General features: G+C 35.1%; 1 protein-coding gene across 2 annotated transcripts in view; it reads left to right on the forward strand.

Annotated features, from left to right (window-relative positions):
* Positions 1-17,429, forward strand: part of CAH7 (Carbonic anhydrase 7) — a 47,271-nt gene that overhangs the window by 20,285 nt on the left and 9,557 nt on the right. Inside the window, exons 2-3 of one of the 2 annotated variants that reach the window (XM_067762033.1) lie at positions 15,138-15,195; positions 15,318-15,392. In XM_067762033.1, coding sequence (XP_067618134.1) covers positions 15,177-15,195; positions 15,318-15,392 — 94 coding nt within the window. In that variant the 5' untranslated portion in view covers positions 15,138-15,176. The remainder of the gene's footprint in view (positions 1-15,137; positions 15,196-15,317; positions 15,393-17,429) is intronic. The other variant, XM_067762034.1, reaches the window with a different exon arrangement.

Consider the following 17,429-nt stretch of genomic DNA (forward strand, 5'->3'; position numbering starts at 1 on the left):
TTGTTTACTTTTTTTGTGACAGCAAATTGCTACTTACCTCAAAAGTGCTTCTCTGTGGTATCTAACGAGTAATGTTTATTTTCACTTTTATCGTGTATATTTATATTGTTCGCAAAAGCACTTGTTGCAATTATACTGTATATGCATGATTTAAGCAATCATTTTGCAAAAAGAAAAAAATATGGCTGAAAATGAAAACATATATTTTAGTTTTATACAAATCATTTCTGTTTAAGTTCGTCAAATCCAATAAAATTGTTTTATTATTTTAATATGGAGCTTTTACAAAATAAGGTGATTAATTATTTTATTATTATCTTTAAAATAAAATAACAAAGCTGTGTTTTTATACCTATGAACGATCAATAATAACTCACTGGTGCCATATAGCGATACTGAGTCTGAAAAGACATATTCTGGGGAATTAGAAAACGAGGTATGCGTTGGAACAAGAGGGTACAAGAAGAAACGAAAACTTCCTAAAAGACTTCGGGGTAAAAAACAAAGGCTGTATGAAGTTAAACCAAATCCCTGCGTAGGTAAAAAGTGTGGAAACAAGTGTTGTGAAAAGCTTAGTGAACAAGATCGGTTGGTGTTAATGGACACTTTTGGGTCTTAGGCATCAAGATACGACAAAGAGATTGGCTTCTATCGTGCATGACCCGGAAATGCGTTCAAAGGAGAACATCAGATAGCCTTAAAAACAGTGGTCATTACCTATAACGAAAAGCGTTTTAAAGTTTGTCAGCAGTTTTTACTAAAAACACTTAATATTTCGCAAAACACGTTAAAAAACATAACTCTTCAAATACCTCTTGCCTGACCAAAATATATTTCTTAGAGAAGGCTGCTAACATAAAACACATTAAATTAACTTACCTGTTGCCTGGGCATACCATGATACCCGTAGACTCCATACATAGCACTATTGAGTCTTTTATTCGCGATAGAAATGTTTATGCTCCAAGTGAATGGTATACAATTATTTCGAACGCAAGAACTATACCAGAAAATTATACATGCATTTCAATTCATAATTCGGATTTTAAAGATTGGAAAACCTTATCTCAAGCTTTGCTTCCAGCTTCAGTTAAAATATCATTTACGCCTTTGCGTTGCGCTATCTTCGAAAAAAATTCTCCATTGGTTAAACTACACTATTGTTATTTTCACGATAGCGATAAAAAGGTATACGATCTCAGTACAATTGTGCGGTCAAGACGAAATTCTCTCATACTTAGTAAGGGTCCTGTTACCGTGTATGATCGCTTCTTACACATTTCATCTTCAAAATATAACGACCTAAAAGCTCTTTGCGAAAAGAATATCATACCAAAACAGTTTCACTATGAATATATTAGCTTATCCCATACTGTAAAGATAATAGATACATTGCCTGAGACAGACGAAGATGACTGAATTATTTTGTTTACAACAATATTGTTTAATATATTGTGTTCAAATTTGGAAGTGTATAAGTTTCCTTTATTTTCAATGTATGTATGTAAAAATTACAATAAATACGCCTTTAATGTTCCCCTATATTATCTGAAAAATATAACTTAAAATTTAAGGTAACCAACAAAATAGTGTTTCGAAAGTGAGCCAATATGACAGCAAAAAAAACGTTAGTAAAGATAACAGGACTTTCGGTTCAGTGTGGTCAAAAACCGAAGTCTTAATTGTAGGCTCAAGAAATATTTTATACACATACCAAATTTCATGATAGTAGCTATTTTTTGTCAGAAATTAATTACAAAAAACCTTCTACTGTAAAATTTACTTTTTGTTGGTTGCACTTAAATTGCGGGAAGGGCTCCATATATTATTATTATACTCAGCATGCTTTGCACACAAAGTATCTTAACTTTGATTGGATAACGGTTGGTTGTACAGGTATAAAAGAATCGAGATAGATAGAGACTTCCATATATCAAAATCATCAGGATCGAAAAAAAATTTGATTGAGCCATGTCCGTCCGTTAGCACGATAACTTGAGTAAATATTGAGATATCTTCACCAACTTTGACACACTAGCTTATCTGGACCCAGAATAGATTGTTATTGAAAATGAGTGAAATCGGATGATAACCACGCCCACTTTTTATATATATATAATTTTGGAAAACATTAAAAACCTGATAATTTTGTAAATAATACACCTAGAATGTTGAAATTTGACACGTGGACTGATATTGAGACTCTTGATAAAAAAATTTTAAAATGGGCGTGGCACCGCCCACTTGTGATAAATCAATTTTACAAATATTATTAAGCATAAATCAAAAATAGTTAAACCTATCGTAACAAAATTCGGCAGAGACGTTGTCTTTCCTATAAGGAATGCTTTGAAGAAAAATTAACGAAATCGGTTAAGGACTACGCCCACTTTTATATAAAAGATTTTTAAAAGGGTCGTGGACGAATAAACTAAGCTATATCTTAGCGAAAAAGAGCTTTGTGTCAATGATATTTCACTTATCAAGTTTTACTGTAAGAGGAAATGGGGAGACATTTTTTTTAAATGGGAGGTGCCACGTGTTATGTAGAAAAGTAATTTTTCTGAAATGAAATGCACAATTGAAGCTCACGCTGAGTATATAATGTTCGGTTATACCCGAACTTAGACACTTTTACTTGTTTTTTTTTAAATAGTTGGATAGCCTAATTTGTATCGCTTGAGTGAAAATAGTTTTCGATCCGTGATCGTAAGTTATGATTCCATAGCAACTCTAACAAGATGGATCGGCCGTATGCTTAGTTATACGAAGGTTATTTCGTAGTAGTGGCTGCATGAGGCCATAAAATCTATGGATATATATACCTGGGATATACATACCTGGCATCATAATTTCGAGTTGAGCGCCAACGCGGAGAGGACGGATATGGTCTTTTAACTAGAACATATAAGGTGCCGAAATGGTCTAGGCCCAAGCTATGAGGTGTGACCCTGCAGGGGAAACCTTGCACCAAATATCTGTGAATCATTGTATACAGTAAGTTATCGTAGAAGCTCAACGTGCAGGAGAGAGTAAAGAAGACATAGACGGTATTTTAAGCATGTAAAAGAGTGCTGGGGTGTACGTGGGGTCTATCGCCCCCTATCTCTCTTATTGGATATTTACAGCGATTGCAAGGCCCATCCTATACTATATAGTCCTTGTTTGATGGACGGTTACTCTTAAAAGAACGTATCTCAAAAAAGTATGTATTCTGTCAATGCTTAGCTTAACGGGAGCCCTGAAAGCAGTCTTGACGGCTGTACTGTTTGCCATTCTGCACTGTAGACCTGGTGGGGAAGAACACTGCGTCAGCAACTGCAACGAGACTCAATACCTCGGGGCAGAAAATATTGGACGATGGGTCTCTTATCGGCCTGGTCCGGAAATTAACAAATCCTACAATCTGCCTGATCACCGTGGTGTTTTTCAGGCGAAAAAAGTAGCCGTGAATAAAGCAGTAGAAATACTGGTAAACTTCAGCTGCGTCAACTGCCAAGCAAAAACTAAGGTTATAAGTACATCTAAAAATTCGTTAGAGCATAAGCAATCCCTGGGAAGAAATGCGATGGGGAGAAATATACATTTATACTGGGCCTCTGAGCATAAGGGAATAGATGGAAATGAAAAGCGTATGCTTCAAGCTTGTACGGAAGATATTCCAGTCAAATTGGTCGAGATTAAAAGAAGGCAACAGCGCTTAACATGATCGACCGAGCAGAAAAGGCGTGGAAGCAACCGCGACGCTGGAAAGTGTCGAACGTTATATGCAAGTGTTGCAACCTTAGATTTATAAAGTTACACTTATCATTCAAAGGAGGGAACTGTAGATTAATCAAGGTTTTTCTGACTGAACATTGCCTTGTCTCGTCACATGCTTTTGAATGAGGCATGTTTAGTGATAGCAGATGTAGATTCTGCAGAATAGAGAAGGAAACGATCGAGAGCGTTTTGTGCTCGTGCCCAGCGCTCGCAAGGCTAAGTCTTCAGCTATTAGGAGTTCCACAGCTATTAGATCTAGAAGCAGTAAGTAGCAACGGTCATAGAAAGGTTTTAGAGTTTGCCAAGAGGACCGAGCTATTTTATAACCTAGATCATGGTTTCTAATAGGATTTTTCAGTTTTTTCGTTGAGCAAACTTCTGGTGACACTATGAACTCATTCAGTTTATGGGACGTGCTCACTGACCATCCAGTTCAACCTAACCTAACCCTCTGGAAAATAATGTCAAAAATCAATGCGAATTTTGAGAGACTTGAAAGTTGTACTTTGTCGGACTGAAATTGATGCGGATACAAAACTGCATGTTAAAGAAAAAATTATCAATGTTCAAAATAAAAAATTCGAAATTTGCGTAAAATTTTTTCGAACTTTAAAATTTTTCGAAAATGGTTTGTTATGCTATTATTTTAAAAAATTTTTTTTTCCTTTCCATTTGTGATTGTTTTTCACGATTTCCTGCTGTAACAGCCATAACACCTTCATGTTTTTTTTTCTATAACACGTTTGGAAACAGATGTTAACAGCTGTACATATCTTTCTGTTCCTTGTATATGCATTGGAATATTAGGATCATCTAGTGTTGGCTCATCTTAATCTAAGAATTGTACCAAGTGATCGTATGGAATATTTCTTGTGAATGCCGGTTCACATAATAAAATATCGTCATTAAGATCAATCATATCAGTGTAATCTGAAGCATTAAAATTGATATTATATTTTTTGTAAACTCTGAGGTTAGTTGGATCAAGTATTTTTTCCAGATAGTAAAAAGTTTTTTTGATAGCTCTATCACGTATAGCTTTTCTATCATCAAATAACATTGTTAATAAAATGTTTTTTGGATGAGCGAAATATGAATTATTTTGGATTACACCATCTACAATATTAAGTAAATTACGTGGTAGGTATCGTGTCCAACGAAAAAACTTTGATAAAATTACACTGACGTATACAACAGAATTATAGTATTTTACATTCGAATACATTGGCACATAAATTCTAATAATATAAACTGCTAGGGTTTTCAAATTTTCCGATGGTGTATTAGTTGTTGTATATATACGTAATACCCTGCTTGCTTTGGTTAGCCATAGAGAATGTACAACTGGTCCTGTTTTTATGTTAGCTAAATCAACTGAAACAGCACCATTTGAAATTGCTTTGGCCATTTGATTTAAATATTTAACATCTGTAGATAATTTTCGTTCTTGTTCATCACTGATCATACAAGGCATATTTTCCAATGCTATTGGTTCAAAATCACTTACAAACCGCAAAATAAAATATTTAGATCAATTAAAATTTGTATAATTTTCCCATTTTAACTTGATTGAAAAAATATCATAAAATAATTTTAACAAATGCATACCTGAAATTTTTCACAGTCTGGAATGTCTTTGTATATTTTTCCACTTGCTGCTCTTGGTCCGGTTCCCCCTATAAATTCAGAAAACAAAAACTCAGAAACACATTTTTTCAGAAAACATTAGTCAGAATCCGTTTTTCAGAAAGCCAAAATTCAGGAGTCAAAACTCAGAAACAAAAATTCAGACATTTTGCGCAAAATTTAATGTTTTTTGCTGTCTGATTATTTTCTGAGTTTTGACTTCTGAAATTTCACTTCTGAATTTGTTTCAGCCTGGAACACAGCAACGTCGAAACAAGGCGTTATATTCAATGGAATTATGGGTGAAATCCGTACAAATAATTCCATCGAAAGGTGGCATAACGACATTCGAAGTGCGTTTGGGACACACCCTAACATATTTAATTGCATATAAAAATATAAAAAAAGAACAGGCAATAATAGAAACAAAACTGCAGCAATTTTCAGTTGGAGGCAAGCCAAACCGGAAACGCAAGAAAACATATAAAGACTTCGTTTTTTAATACTGTAAATTCAAAAGATCGCGGGTTCAAGCTCAAGGCCTAACAATAATTATTTTATCATTTTTGTTGTTATGATATATTTTTTCTTAATTGAAACAACAAAAAATTTTAATACATCCCCGAACACGGGGAAAATGTGTCAATAAATATGACACTATGGCATCATTGCCATGAAACAAGTCCAATTTTCACATCCATTCTGCAACAGATATCGCAGTGCTGTATATCCGTTTACGCTTAAACTTTATATGGACTGCTAAGCGACAAACTTTAAATACATCTCTGAAATTGCTGCGCATAAATTTTGTTCTACTAAATTTCAATACGCATTATACACAGATGTAACTGAAATATGTGTCTTTGTTTCACCCTCTACACTAATTCTATGTATTCTATGTGTGTCCCCAATTCATCGCACTGATTCAGCTATATGATATACCCTATGGCCATCAAAGCGTTGTGTCTCCGCTTTTCGGTACACCCTGTTGCTGTAGCTAGTTGTTTAACCACAGCCGCTAGATGGGTCCCCTAAGCATTATCTAAGCGAGGATAGGCGTTTTTTTTCACGCGCAAACGAAACGTATACGCGTGTAAAAAAACACGGCTAAGACTAACAAACAACCGCTGTGATAGCTGAATGGTTATAGCAGCGGTGCCTAACCGTTGCCGATGAAGGAATTTAGCAGTTCCCGAAATGGATCTATACAACGAGCTTTGTCAGTTTTCTAAATTTCTTTCTTTCTTCTATTCTAATTTAAAATTGTTTCAATTAAGAAAAAATTTATCATAACAATAATAATGATAAAATAATTATTGTTAGGCCTTGAGCTCGATTCGAACACGCGATCTTACAAATCAGTAGGCCGATATAACAAAAATAATTAATTACATGCTTGCTATTGCACATAATTAAAAATTTTAGATTGTACTACTTTTTTTCTTTATACATAATTCCTTCCAAATAAATAAACTTTTTTGAATTTTGAGAAAAATGTAATGTTTTTTCTGTCGTCTGATTACTTTCTGAATTTTGGCTTCTGAATTTTGCCTTGTGAAATTTGACTTCTGAATTTTCACTTCTGAAATATGACTGCTGCAATTTGATTTCTGAAATTAGACTTCTGAGATTTGACTTCTGCGTTTTGACCTCTGAATTTTGTCTTTCTAAAAAACGGGTTCTGACTAATATTATCCAAAAAAATGTGTTTCTGACTTTTTGCTTTCTGAATTTATGGGGTCACCTCTTGGTCCACTCGTGACTGTTTTATCTAATGATCTGAACAAATGAGCAAATAGTTTTTGAGATTGATTTGCATAGTTTCAGTAAAAAAAACGACGGACGCTTTTTCTAAGTTATCGAAAGTAAAAAAGGAGCATTAAATTGACGAAATTTGCCAAAAATTTGCCACTGCTATTTTTGTGTTCACAACTGTATAGAAAAAATTGATATAAAGGTAAACTGGTACAATTTAGCAACTTCTGTAGTTTCCTTCATTTGACAACTTCATGACAAGCTCAACGCCAAAAAGTCATTTCGTTCATTTAGTTAGAAGTTAGAAGTTAATTTGTTTTCATGAAAAGTGCAGTATCACTGTGAAAATTGTAAAGAAAATTTAAAATCAATTTGCATATAATTTATCTTCCGCTCGATTAATTATATGCAATATTTATGAATAGGGAAGTTTGCTGACATTCGCTGTCATTTGTGATAACACCGCATTTCCCCATGCCTATTTTCTAGTTGAGATGTGGGTGCTTTGTATGTTCTGTGGGGGTTTTGTATTAATTATAAAGTATTTTTACTACATGCTATGTAGCAAAAGCAGTTTAGGATTTGCAAGCGAAAGAACTGAACCAAAAGGGGATCTTAAAAATATAACTAAAAACAAGACAAAATTTATTCTTTATCGCCCCTTGAATCCGAGAGTTTAAATTCTCATTTGAGCGCACTCAACTTTGCGAATTTTGTTTGGAACCTTTTTGTTTCTTGTTATTACTACCAAAATATTCAAAGACTAAACAAAAATTATTACGAACAAAGCACATTTATTGTAACGCGAAAATTCAAAATAATGCAATGTAGTGTATAATAAAAAATTCAATGCAACGGTAACAACCACAACGCTTGCAATAAATGTTACATAGGCACAACGAAAAGGTCATTGAAAACGAGAATACACGAACATGAAATGGACGCAATAAACAGAAAAACAAATACCACGCTATCTCAACACCTGTCTGACAACGATCATATAGCTGATTTTGGGAATGCAAGAATTTTAGATGTTGAGAGAAGATGCAAAAGGAGGATGACACTGGAAAGTCTCCTCATCCAACAACATATGAAGAACGTCATGAATTTCAAAAACGACATTGACAATACAAATAGCGCTTATACAGCAGTAATAACAAGAAAAGGTGTATAAGTTCGGGTGTAACCGAACATTATATACTCAGCGTGAGCTTCAATTACCTTTCTACATAACACGTGGCACCGCCAAACAGTATAAAAGCGGCGCCAGCTGAGGCACGACGAATCAGTTTGATTTAAGCACTCTATCTGTCGAGAAGTAGTAGTGTTATTGTGAAGTACTTTGATAAAGGCCATTTTGCATTATTGAATAGTGGAGTTATTCATTCAACAGTTTAGTGATTCGAACGTTAGTAGAAGGTTGCAAATAAGAGGAATTTCACTAAATTCGTTACAATATGTTAATTTTTCTTCGAGTTATGGCTCCCGAAACGTAGAAAATTGCTTAGTCATAAAAGGGTCGGTGCCACTCCCATTTTTTTAAATTTGAAGTGTTTCCTATTTATTGTTATAAATCCACTTGGGAGATGAAATACCATTGATACGAAGCTCTTTTTTGCAAAGATATAGCTTATTTTATTCGTCCACGTCCCATTTAAAAAATATTTTATATAAAAATGGGCGTGGTCCTTAACCCGTTTCGTTAATTTTTCTTCAAAGCATTCCATAGAGTAAAGGCAACCTCTCTGCCGAATTTTTTTACGATCGGTTTACAGATTTTTGATTTATAATTAATAATATGTCTAAAATTGATTTTATCACAAGTGGGCGGTGCCACGCCCGTTTAAAAAATGTGTTCCACAATTTTATCAAGAGTCTCAATATCAGTCCACACGTCAAATTTCAACATTCTAGGTGTATTATTTATTAAATTATCAGTTTTTTTGTGTTTTCCAAAATGTTATATATATATAAAAAGTGGGCGTGGTTGTCATCCGATTTGGCTCATTTTCAATACCAATCTCTTCTGGATCCAGGTAAGCTCGTGTACCAAATTTGGTGAAGATATTTTAATATTTACTCAAGTTATCGTGTTAACGGACGGACGGACGATGCTGATGATTTTGATATATGGAAGTATATATCTATCTCGATTCCTTTATACTTGTACAACCAACCGTTATCCAATCAAAGTTAATATACTCTGTGTGTAAAGCACGCTGAGTATAAAAAATGATGAAAACAAAAATAGAAAATAAGCAAAATGAATGTGTAGATTGTCCTGAACCCGTGAAGTTATTGTGTTTGTACAACTTATTAAATTATTGTGAGTTATTGTTTTAATGTTGAACTTTAAATTTTTATTGAAACTAGTGATTAGTTTTGTATTTTCATGTTGTTTGTTTGAGAATAAAATAGGCTTCCTGATGATGACGCGGATGCATCGAAATGCATAGAAGAGAAAAGTAAAAACTCTTGGTTTTTCTTTATACGTATGGCACGAAACAGCTCCAACCTAGCAAATCAAAATAAATTCTGTTGAACTGTTTATATAAGCAATACAAATTTTTAGTCGTAAATTTCCAAGTTTCTGTGAAAAAATTGGACTTTGGTTCGAAAAAAAAAATATTTCTTATTAAATATTGCATATTATTTCCCCCACATAAATATTAATAGGTAAATACATACACATACATGTGTATATCGCACTAGTCAATATTTTATAATTTAATTATTATTATTTTAACTAAAATATTAATTGGAAATTTCATTGTACTTGGTTGTCATGCAACATGCAATGGGTAATACGTAGCATCAGGTATAAGGTGACCAGAAGTTATTGAGTTATTAATGTAAAAGCGCTTTTATATTGATGCATTTTCTGATTCAGCTTTCGGGCACTGTTTATCGACTACTGGTGGGGGAGCCACCCTGTAGTGCTCCTTAAAAGTTAGGTTTGAGTTAATGTATTCTCCTAGATTTTTCCAGGAAGGCTTTGAATTTATTTAATGATCTCCTTATTCTAACTCATTTACAGTACGCTTTGAGGTCACCAAAATAAATAATAAAAGTAATTAAGGCAAAACCTGTCGCTATTTTTTCATTGATGAAATACACACTATTATTGGAGCAGGTTCAACAAGTGGCAGCTTTCTTGATGCTGGCAATCTGCTCAAATCAAATCTGTCTTATTGCTAGCCATTTCCAGCCCCATGTTCGTCAGCCATTCCTTTATTCTTCCCACGTCGTCATTACATAATGCTTGAAGCAGATCAAATTTCTTGGCCACTGCTACTACAACAATATCATTTGCATAGTCAACAATTTCCATGCCTCCGGAAAGGTCGATTTGTAGCACACCGTCGTACATCGCATTTCATAGCGTTGGACCTAGAACTGATCCCTGAGGGACACCCCCGGTGATGTTGTGCTTTCTTGGTCCCTCATATGTATCTGTCGCTTAAATAGCTACAAATTATTCTGCGCTTGTAAGCAGGTGTGCCAAAGTTTCGTAGCGCTGTCATTATCTGCATCCAGTTCGCGGTGTTAAAAGCGTTTCTAATATCCAAAGTTATCAGCGTACAGCGATTCCTTTTATTTTGGCCTCCAGTTATTAATCCGCTAGCTATATTGACAACTGTTCGTATTGCTTCTGAAGTGGATCTCGATTTTTGGAATTCAATCTGACAAAAATTTTGCATTTCCGAAGTAAGTCCTACCGCATTTCTAATACTGTCCTTCAGAATTGTATCTAACGTGGATCTCGATTTTTGGAATTCAAACTGCTAAAATTTTGCATTTTCGAAATACATCCTACCACATTTTTAATACTGTCTTTCAGAATGTTGTGGAAGTTGTGGAAGTAAAGGACCTGGGAGTTTTTTTGACCCGAAACTGTCTTTCAACAAACATGTGGATTTCATCATTGCGAAGGCCATTCTGTTTTAGGTTTTATTCGTCGGAACTGCACCAAGTTCTCAGACCCTTATACTATTAAAATGTTGTATATAACTTTTTTTCGCTCACACCTTGAATATGCATTTTTTATCTGAAGACCGTCTAACCAGGTATCAATAAAAAGAATATAACGTATTCAAAGGTGTTCATTAATTTTGCTTTACGGCCCCTCAAATTTGATACTCCCATTCCACCCTATGTATCCCATATTATGCTACTTGACTTACAATCTCTCGAAACCCGTAGATCAATCTTATCATTGACTTTCATGTTCAATGTTATAGATGGTACCATAGATTGTCCTTATCTTCGGGAAAGGATTACTTTTAACATTCCAAAGCGAAATCTTCGCGCCACCTATCCTTTTTAGTGGAAAAAAGTCGAAACTAAATTTACCAGTAATGCTCCTTTTGCAATATCTATGCGCGAATTTAATATTCGATCTCAGAGCGTCTCCCTTGATTTTTCCATGGGAAAACAAGCTTTTTCGAATATTTGACTCTCTTATTTTAAGTAGGTATGTTTTATTTTGTATACTACACCGTTGTTATTAGTCTGTAAGAAGTGTTCTTTCATAGACAGTAGGCCGGGTCGATTTGTGGGGAGGCAAAAAAATCGCCCATTGCTCTGTGAAAATCATATTCTAGGGATCAAAATAAGAAACTTTGCCAAAGGAACCATACCTCTAAAACGAATTCTGGTGTCCCCCAATTTGGGTCGAACTTTTGGGTAGGGGCAAATTTTGTAAAATCCCACTTTGACCCATTTAGAGTGCTCCAATCGAGTCCAAATGTATGACTTGACCCCCACTAACTTTGGAGGCCCGAGCCACCGATGCTAGTGGCATACCCCCTGGAACCCCCCTGGGGGTTCACCATACAAACATTTCAAAAAATCGTCGGTTTTGCACTTTACATGAAAAAATCAGCGAAATGCCTATGTTTTTTCTTTTTGGAGTTTATTTTTCTCTTTAGAAATTTATTTAGTCAGAACATATGTAAATGAAAAAATGAATTTAACTTAGTAATAGAAAAGAAATTAAAAAAATTATTAGAAATTAGCGTTTTTACAACCTTTTTAAAACCAAGGCATCACTGTGATGCATTTGCATGTCGTAAACATAGTTGTGTGGGTTTTTTATTCAACCGTTTTAAAAAATGAAGGTATCACTGTGACACAATTGCAGATCGTAAAATTGCTTGTGTTGTTTTTTTTAAGCCACCACAAGGCACAGCAGGTAGAATTGAAATTACCACTTCATTCTTATTACCTCGTCTCGTAGACCATATATAACGCAACAGTTTTTGTGAATGCATTAAGTAGTTGTGAAGAACTGAAAGTGTGAAGTGCTAATTGCGAATTGCTGTTAAAAAGACCATTGCATTGGTTCGTTTGCCTTCTACACTTCGACGAACTTCCGTTTCGGCATTTGTTTGAAGCTTTGGATAAATCAACCAGCACTGGACCAAGATCGGCAACCGGAAAACTGAGCCATCAAATCGAAACTTGTGAAACTCTTCCGGTAAGTTATTGCTATCACTCATTTATTATAATTGTCAACCATTTTTAATTATTTTATTATTATATATTTTCAGGTGGTGGACGGCTTCCAGAAAATTGAGTTGCAAAATATGCCCCCTGCTCCAGAAAAAATTAAATTTTCCACCGATTCGAAGTACTTATACGACATGGCCCATGCAATTTCTAGCGGCGTGGTTCCGGTGGATCTGGCTAACATCAAACCAGGGAAAATTGTACATTCTCGGTGGCTCACCAGGGATGCTAGATTATTGCGATTATATGTGACAACGGAAAATCCAGATGCAAATTTAAGAATTCTGGTTGAATTTATAATTAAATGTTATGTGCCAATGTACTTCAATATCAAGTATTACAGCTCTGTCGTGTACGGCAGTGCATTATTTTTCAAGTTCATTGGTTGGTCACGATTTCTAGAACCTCGTTTACGCAAAATTGTCAATCAAGTAATTAAAGATAATTCATATTATGCACATTCGGAAAATATCTTGTTATCAATGTTGTTTCATGATAGCAAAGAAAGGCGCGACTGTGCCATCGAGAAAATTCTACGCTATCGAACCGATGTTGACGAGCCAATGGAACTTAGAGTTTATAAAAAACCAGATATAAACTTTAATTGCACAAGTTATACGGAAATGATCAATTTGAGTGATATAAATATCGTATTTGAACCACCATTCACGCAAAGCATTCCGTACGATACATTGAAAGAATATTTAAATCAAGATGATCCACCGTTTAATGATCCAAAAATTCCATCACACATACAAGGAACGGAACGACATGTTCAATTGCTAGCTGGAGTTTCCAAACGGGTTATACCGGAAAATGTAGATGGCGACGACATTAGAGAGCCGTGCGAAATTGCCCAGACTTGCATAGTTTCTTTTCTATAACTCACTTAAATTAATTTTTTCATTTACATATGTTCTGACTAAATAAATTTCTAAGAGAAAAAATAGATATTACTATAAATAAATAATAAATATTATTATAAATAAATAAATAAAAATAAAGAAAAAACATAGCCATTTAGCTGATTTTTCATGTAAAGTGCAAAACCGGCGATTTTTTGAAATGTTTGTATTGCGAACCCCCAGGGGGTTCCAGGGGGTGTGCCACTGGCATCGGTGGGTCGGGCCTCCAAAGTTAGTGGACTCGATTGGAGAACTCTAAATGGGTCAAAGTGGGATTTTTCAAAATTTGCCCCTACCCAAAAGTTCGACCCAAATTGGGGGACACCAGAATTCGTTTTACAGGTATGGTTCCTTCGGAAAAGTTTCTTATTTTGATCCCTAGAACGATTTTCACAGAGCAATGAGCGATTTTTAAATCGACCCGCCCTAATAGACAGTATTGAATAAATAAATAAATATAAATAAATAAATATTTCACAAGCCACCTGGGCTTTCCAGGGTCTGCTGCAGAGGCTCACTAATAATACGTTCGAGAATCTTTTCTATTGAATCCAACATACAAAGTGGCCTGTATGAAGATGGTTGGTCGGGCATCTAACCAGGTTTCAGTAAAAGAATCAGTATTTGAAGTTTCTATGAGCGGGGGAAGACGGCTTCTTGGATACAGTTGTTGAAGAGATCCGTAGATACTGATGTTCTAGACCTTATTACTGATTTAAGGGCTATATTTGGCACTTCATACGCTCATGGAGACTTATCATTTGCAACTCTTTGTGTTGCAGCCAGTACCTCCAGCTCTGTTATTTCTAGGATTTCCATACCTTCGAGGTCCTCGCTTTGATAGGTCCATTAATCTTATGTCGGACAAAGAAAAAAGAGTTTCTACGATTCTTCTGATTAGTATCGCGCATATAGGCTGCTCTGATTTTGCTCTTTAATTTTCGCCATCACCTAATCTAATGGCAGCTCCAAAATATGAAACACATGGTCACCATGGACAGCGTAGCATATGTTTAAATCTATGTAGAATAAATTGAGCACACAAACATGCAAACATACCACCAACAATGCAGCTGTTGCATGCAACAACGTATAAAACAAAAAAAAGATGCACCTAGAAGCTCTAGACATTGACGAGCCTCTGTCGCGGTATCGGGGCTATCAAGTGCAAGGTTGGACGCTAAGAGATGGCTAAATTTAAGCAAAAGCCGGCAGCAAGTTTATAGAAGCGTGCTATATTTATAAATGTCGGTATGTTAATATAATAAATTGTTGTAAAAGCTTAATACATACACACATATTTAGGCAAAGCTACCAAAACGCTTTAGATTTTAGCTCCCATTGGTTTTTGTTTGTTCATTCACTTGTTTGCTGTTCGGCTGACTGAACTTAGTGTTGTTGGCGTGTCGTCGCGTCACGGAAGTGGCACTCGGTTGCAATTTTGGCTCATTACGCTTTAACTCGGCACGAAAAACGTTTATGAAATAGAAATAAGTGGTGCTAAAAATTTGTTCGATTTTCTTTGTTTTTTTTATGTTTTAAATTTTTGGCAACTCATTATTTATCAACATTCGAAAGAAATTTTTAGTTAAATTATGAAAGGTGCGAAAACGCTGAATGTTGCGTTTATTTTCAGGTAATTAATGCGATGCAGTGTTATTTTATTTTTTTTTAATAGCAATTTTTCAAAAGCTTGCAAAATATTTATAAATAAAATATTTTAAAATTTTCATTTATTTATTCTTTTTTTCATTGCAGCACTTTTTCTACTCTTTGGACTACAACGAATAAGCGCTTCGCATTGGAGCTATCCAGATCGAGATTTAAATGAAGGTAAAAAAATAAAATAGAAAAATTTGTATATGTGTACAGTACAGTCGGAAAGTATTAGAACAAGATAAAAAAATATGTTGATGTTGAAATAGCCTCAGAATTGTATTTTTCCAAATTGAAAATGGTCAAGCGAAAGGAAATATCCGTCGAAATACGAGCCCAAATCATCACTTTGCAAAAAAAATAGAGAAAAACTATCGAGAATTAGCCAAACTTTTGCAAATATCTGTGTTCAGTTCATACGTCCATTAGAAGATATCGGGAAACTGGACAAAATACTAACAGAAAACGATTTGATTTGGTCGACCAAGAAAGCCAAATAAAATAATCGACAACAAAATTTATGTAATAAGTAAGGCCAATCGACGGAAATCTGCATCATAAATTCGCGCTGAGATAATGAATACCTGGATTCACCAATATCGCTCACGACAGTCAAAGGCCTTAAAGAAAAAGGTATTGTGACGAATATTAGCAACACTAACGGATACTATCATCTCTAAGCCGAAGCTAAGCAGTCACTTGTATCTACGTAAACAAATCAATCATTATGTCTACACATATGTACGTACAGGCAGCGGAGAGAAACGCGCAAACACATACATATGTCTTATCTGAGATGCTCACAAAAGTAGGCAATCATTTGTGCAAGTATCACTCACATATACACGCGCATATGAGAAGTTATAAACGTGCATCTGTAGTTCATAGCTGGTAATTTTATAGCTGGTAAATTATAGAAACGCCTAGAAGTATGCGAACGAGGAAATCGAAGAGTATAAAAGAGCGCAAGCTGAGTAATCATGGAGTCAGGTTGATTTAAGCACGCTATTGGTTGTGAAGTTAAGTGTTATTGTGAAGTACTTTCAAGTAGTCTAATAAAGACCATCTTTGCATTATTGAATAGTGGAGTTAGTTAGTTTAAGCGGAATTTCGCTGAAATTCGTTACAGACTGAAGTTCGCTCAAGAACATATTGTGACGAAGATTAGTGACACTAAGTGATACTCACATCACTAGCCTGATGCTAAGTAAATCAAGCCACAACAACAATAAAGCAGGCAGTCACTTGTATCTACGTAAACGAATCAATCATTATGTCTACATATATGTACGTATACACAGCGGAGAAGGGACGCACAAACACATGCATATATCTTATCTGATATGCTCACAAAAGAAGGCAATAATTTGTGCAAGTATTACTCACGTATACACGCGCATATGAGAAGCTATAAACGTAGTTGTGGCTGGTGATTTTGCAGCTGATAACTAACTAGTAAATTCTAGAATAGAAAAGCCTAGAAGTATGCAACGAGAAACCAGACAGTATAAAAGTCAGCAACAGTAGAGGCACGACAGTCAGTTTGATTTAGGACGCTATCTGGCAAGCAATAGAAGTATTATTGTGATGTGCTTTAATAAAGGCCATTTTGTATTATTGAATAATGGAGTTATTTATTCAACAGTTTAGTGATTCGAACGTTAGCAGAAGGTTGCAAATAAGAGGAATTGCAGTAAAATCGTTACAATCTTGACTGAACGATTGATGAGTCGAAATCAGTTTTATGGTCAGACGAATCAAAATTCGAACTTTTCGGTAGCCATAGGCGTCAATATATTCGCAGAAATGTCAATTAAAGATTCAAAGCAGATTTTATTGTGCCAACTGTGAAACATGGCGGTGGCTCAGTAATGGTTTGGGGATGTTTCAGCTACGCTGGCGTTGGTCAACTAAAAAAAAAATTGAATTATGAAAAAAGAGCAGTATCACAGAACGAAAAAAAGACGCATGTGACCTTGATACAACGGAGTGGGCACCAAAATCCCCCGATTTAAATCCCAACGAGCTATTGTGGGAAGAATTGGATCCACGTATAAGAGATCTAAAGCCAACAAACCTTCCTGGCCTCTGGGATTGTTTGAACGAAGCGTGGAATAATATTGCACATCAAACACTCAAAAACTCATCGAAAGAATGCCGAAATTGTGCGCTGCAGTCATCAAAGCACAAGGTGGCCATTTTCGCTTAAAGTAA

The sequence above is a fragment of the Eurosta solidaginis genome, chromosome 1, assembly GCF_040869045.1.
Source record: "Eurosta solidaginis isolate ZX-2024a chromosome 1, ASM4086904v1, whole genome shotgun sequence".
In the NCBI taxonomy this organism is placed as follows: domain Eukaryota; kingdom Metazoa; phylum Arthropoda; class Insecta; order Diptera; family Tephritidae; genus Eurosta; species Eurosta solidaginis.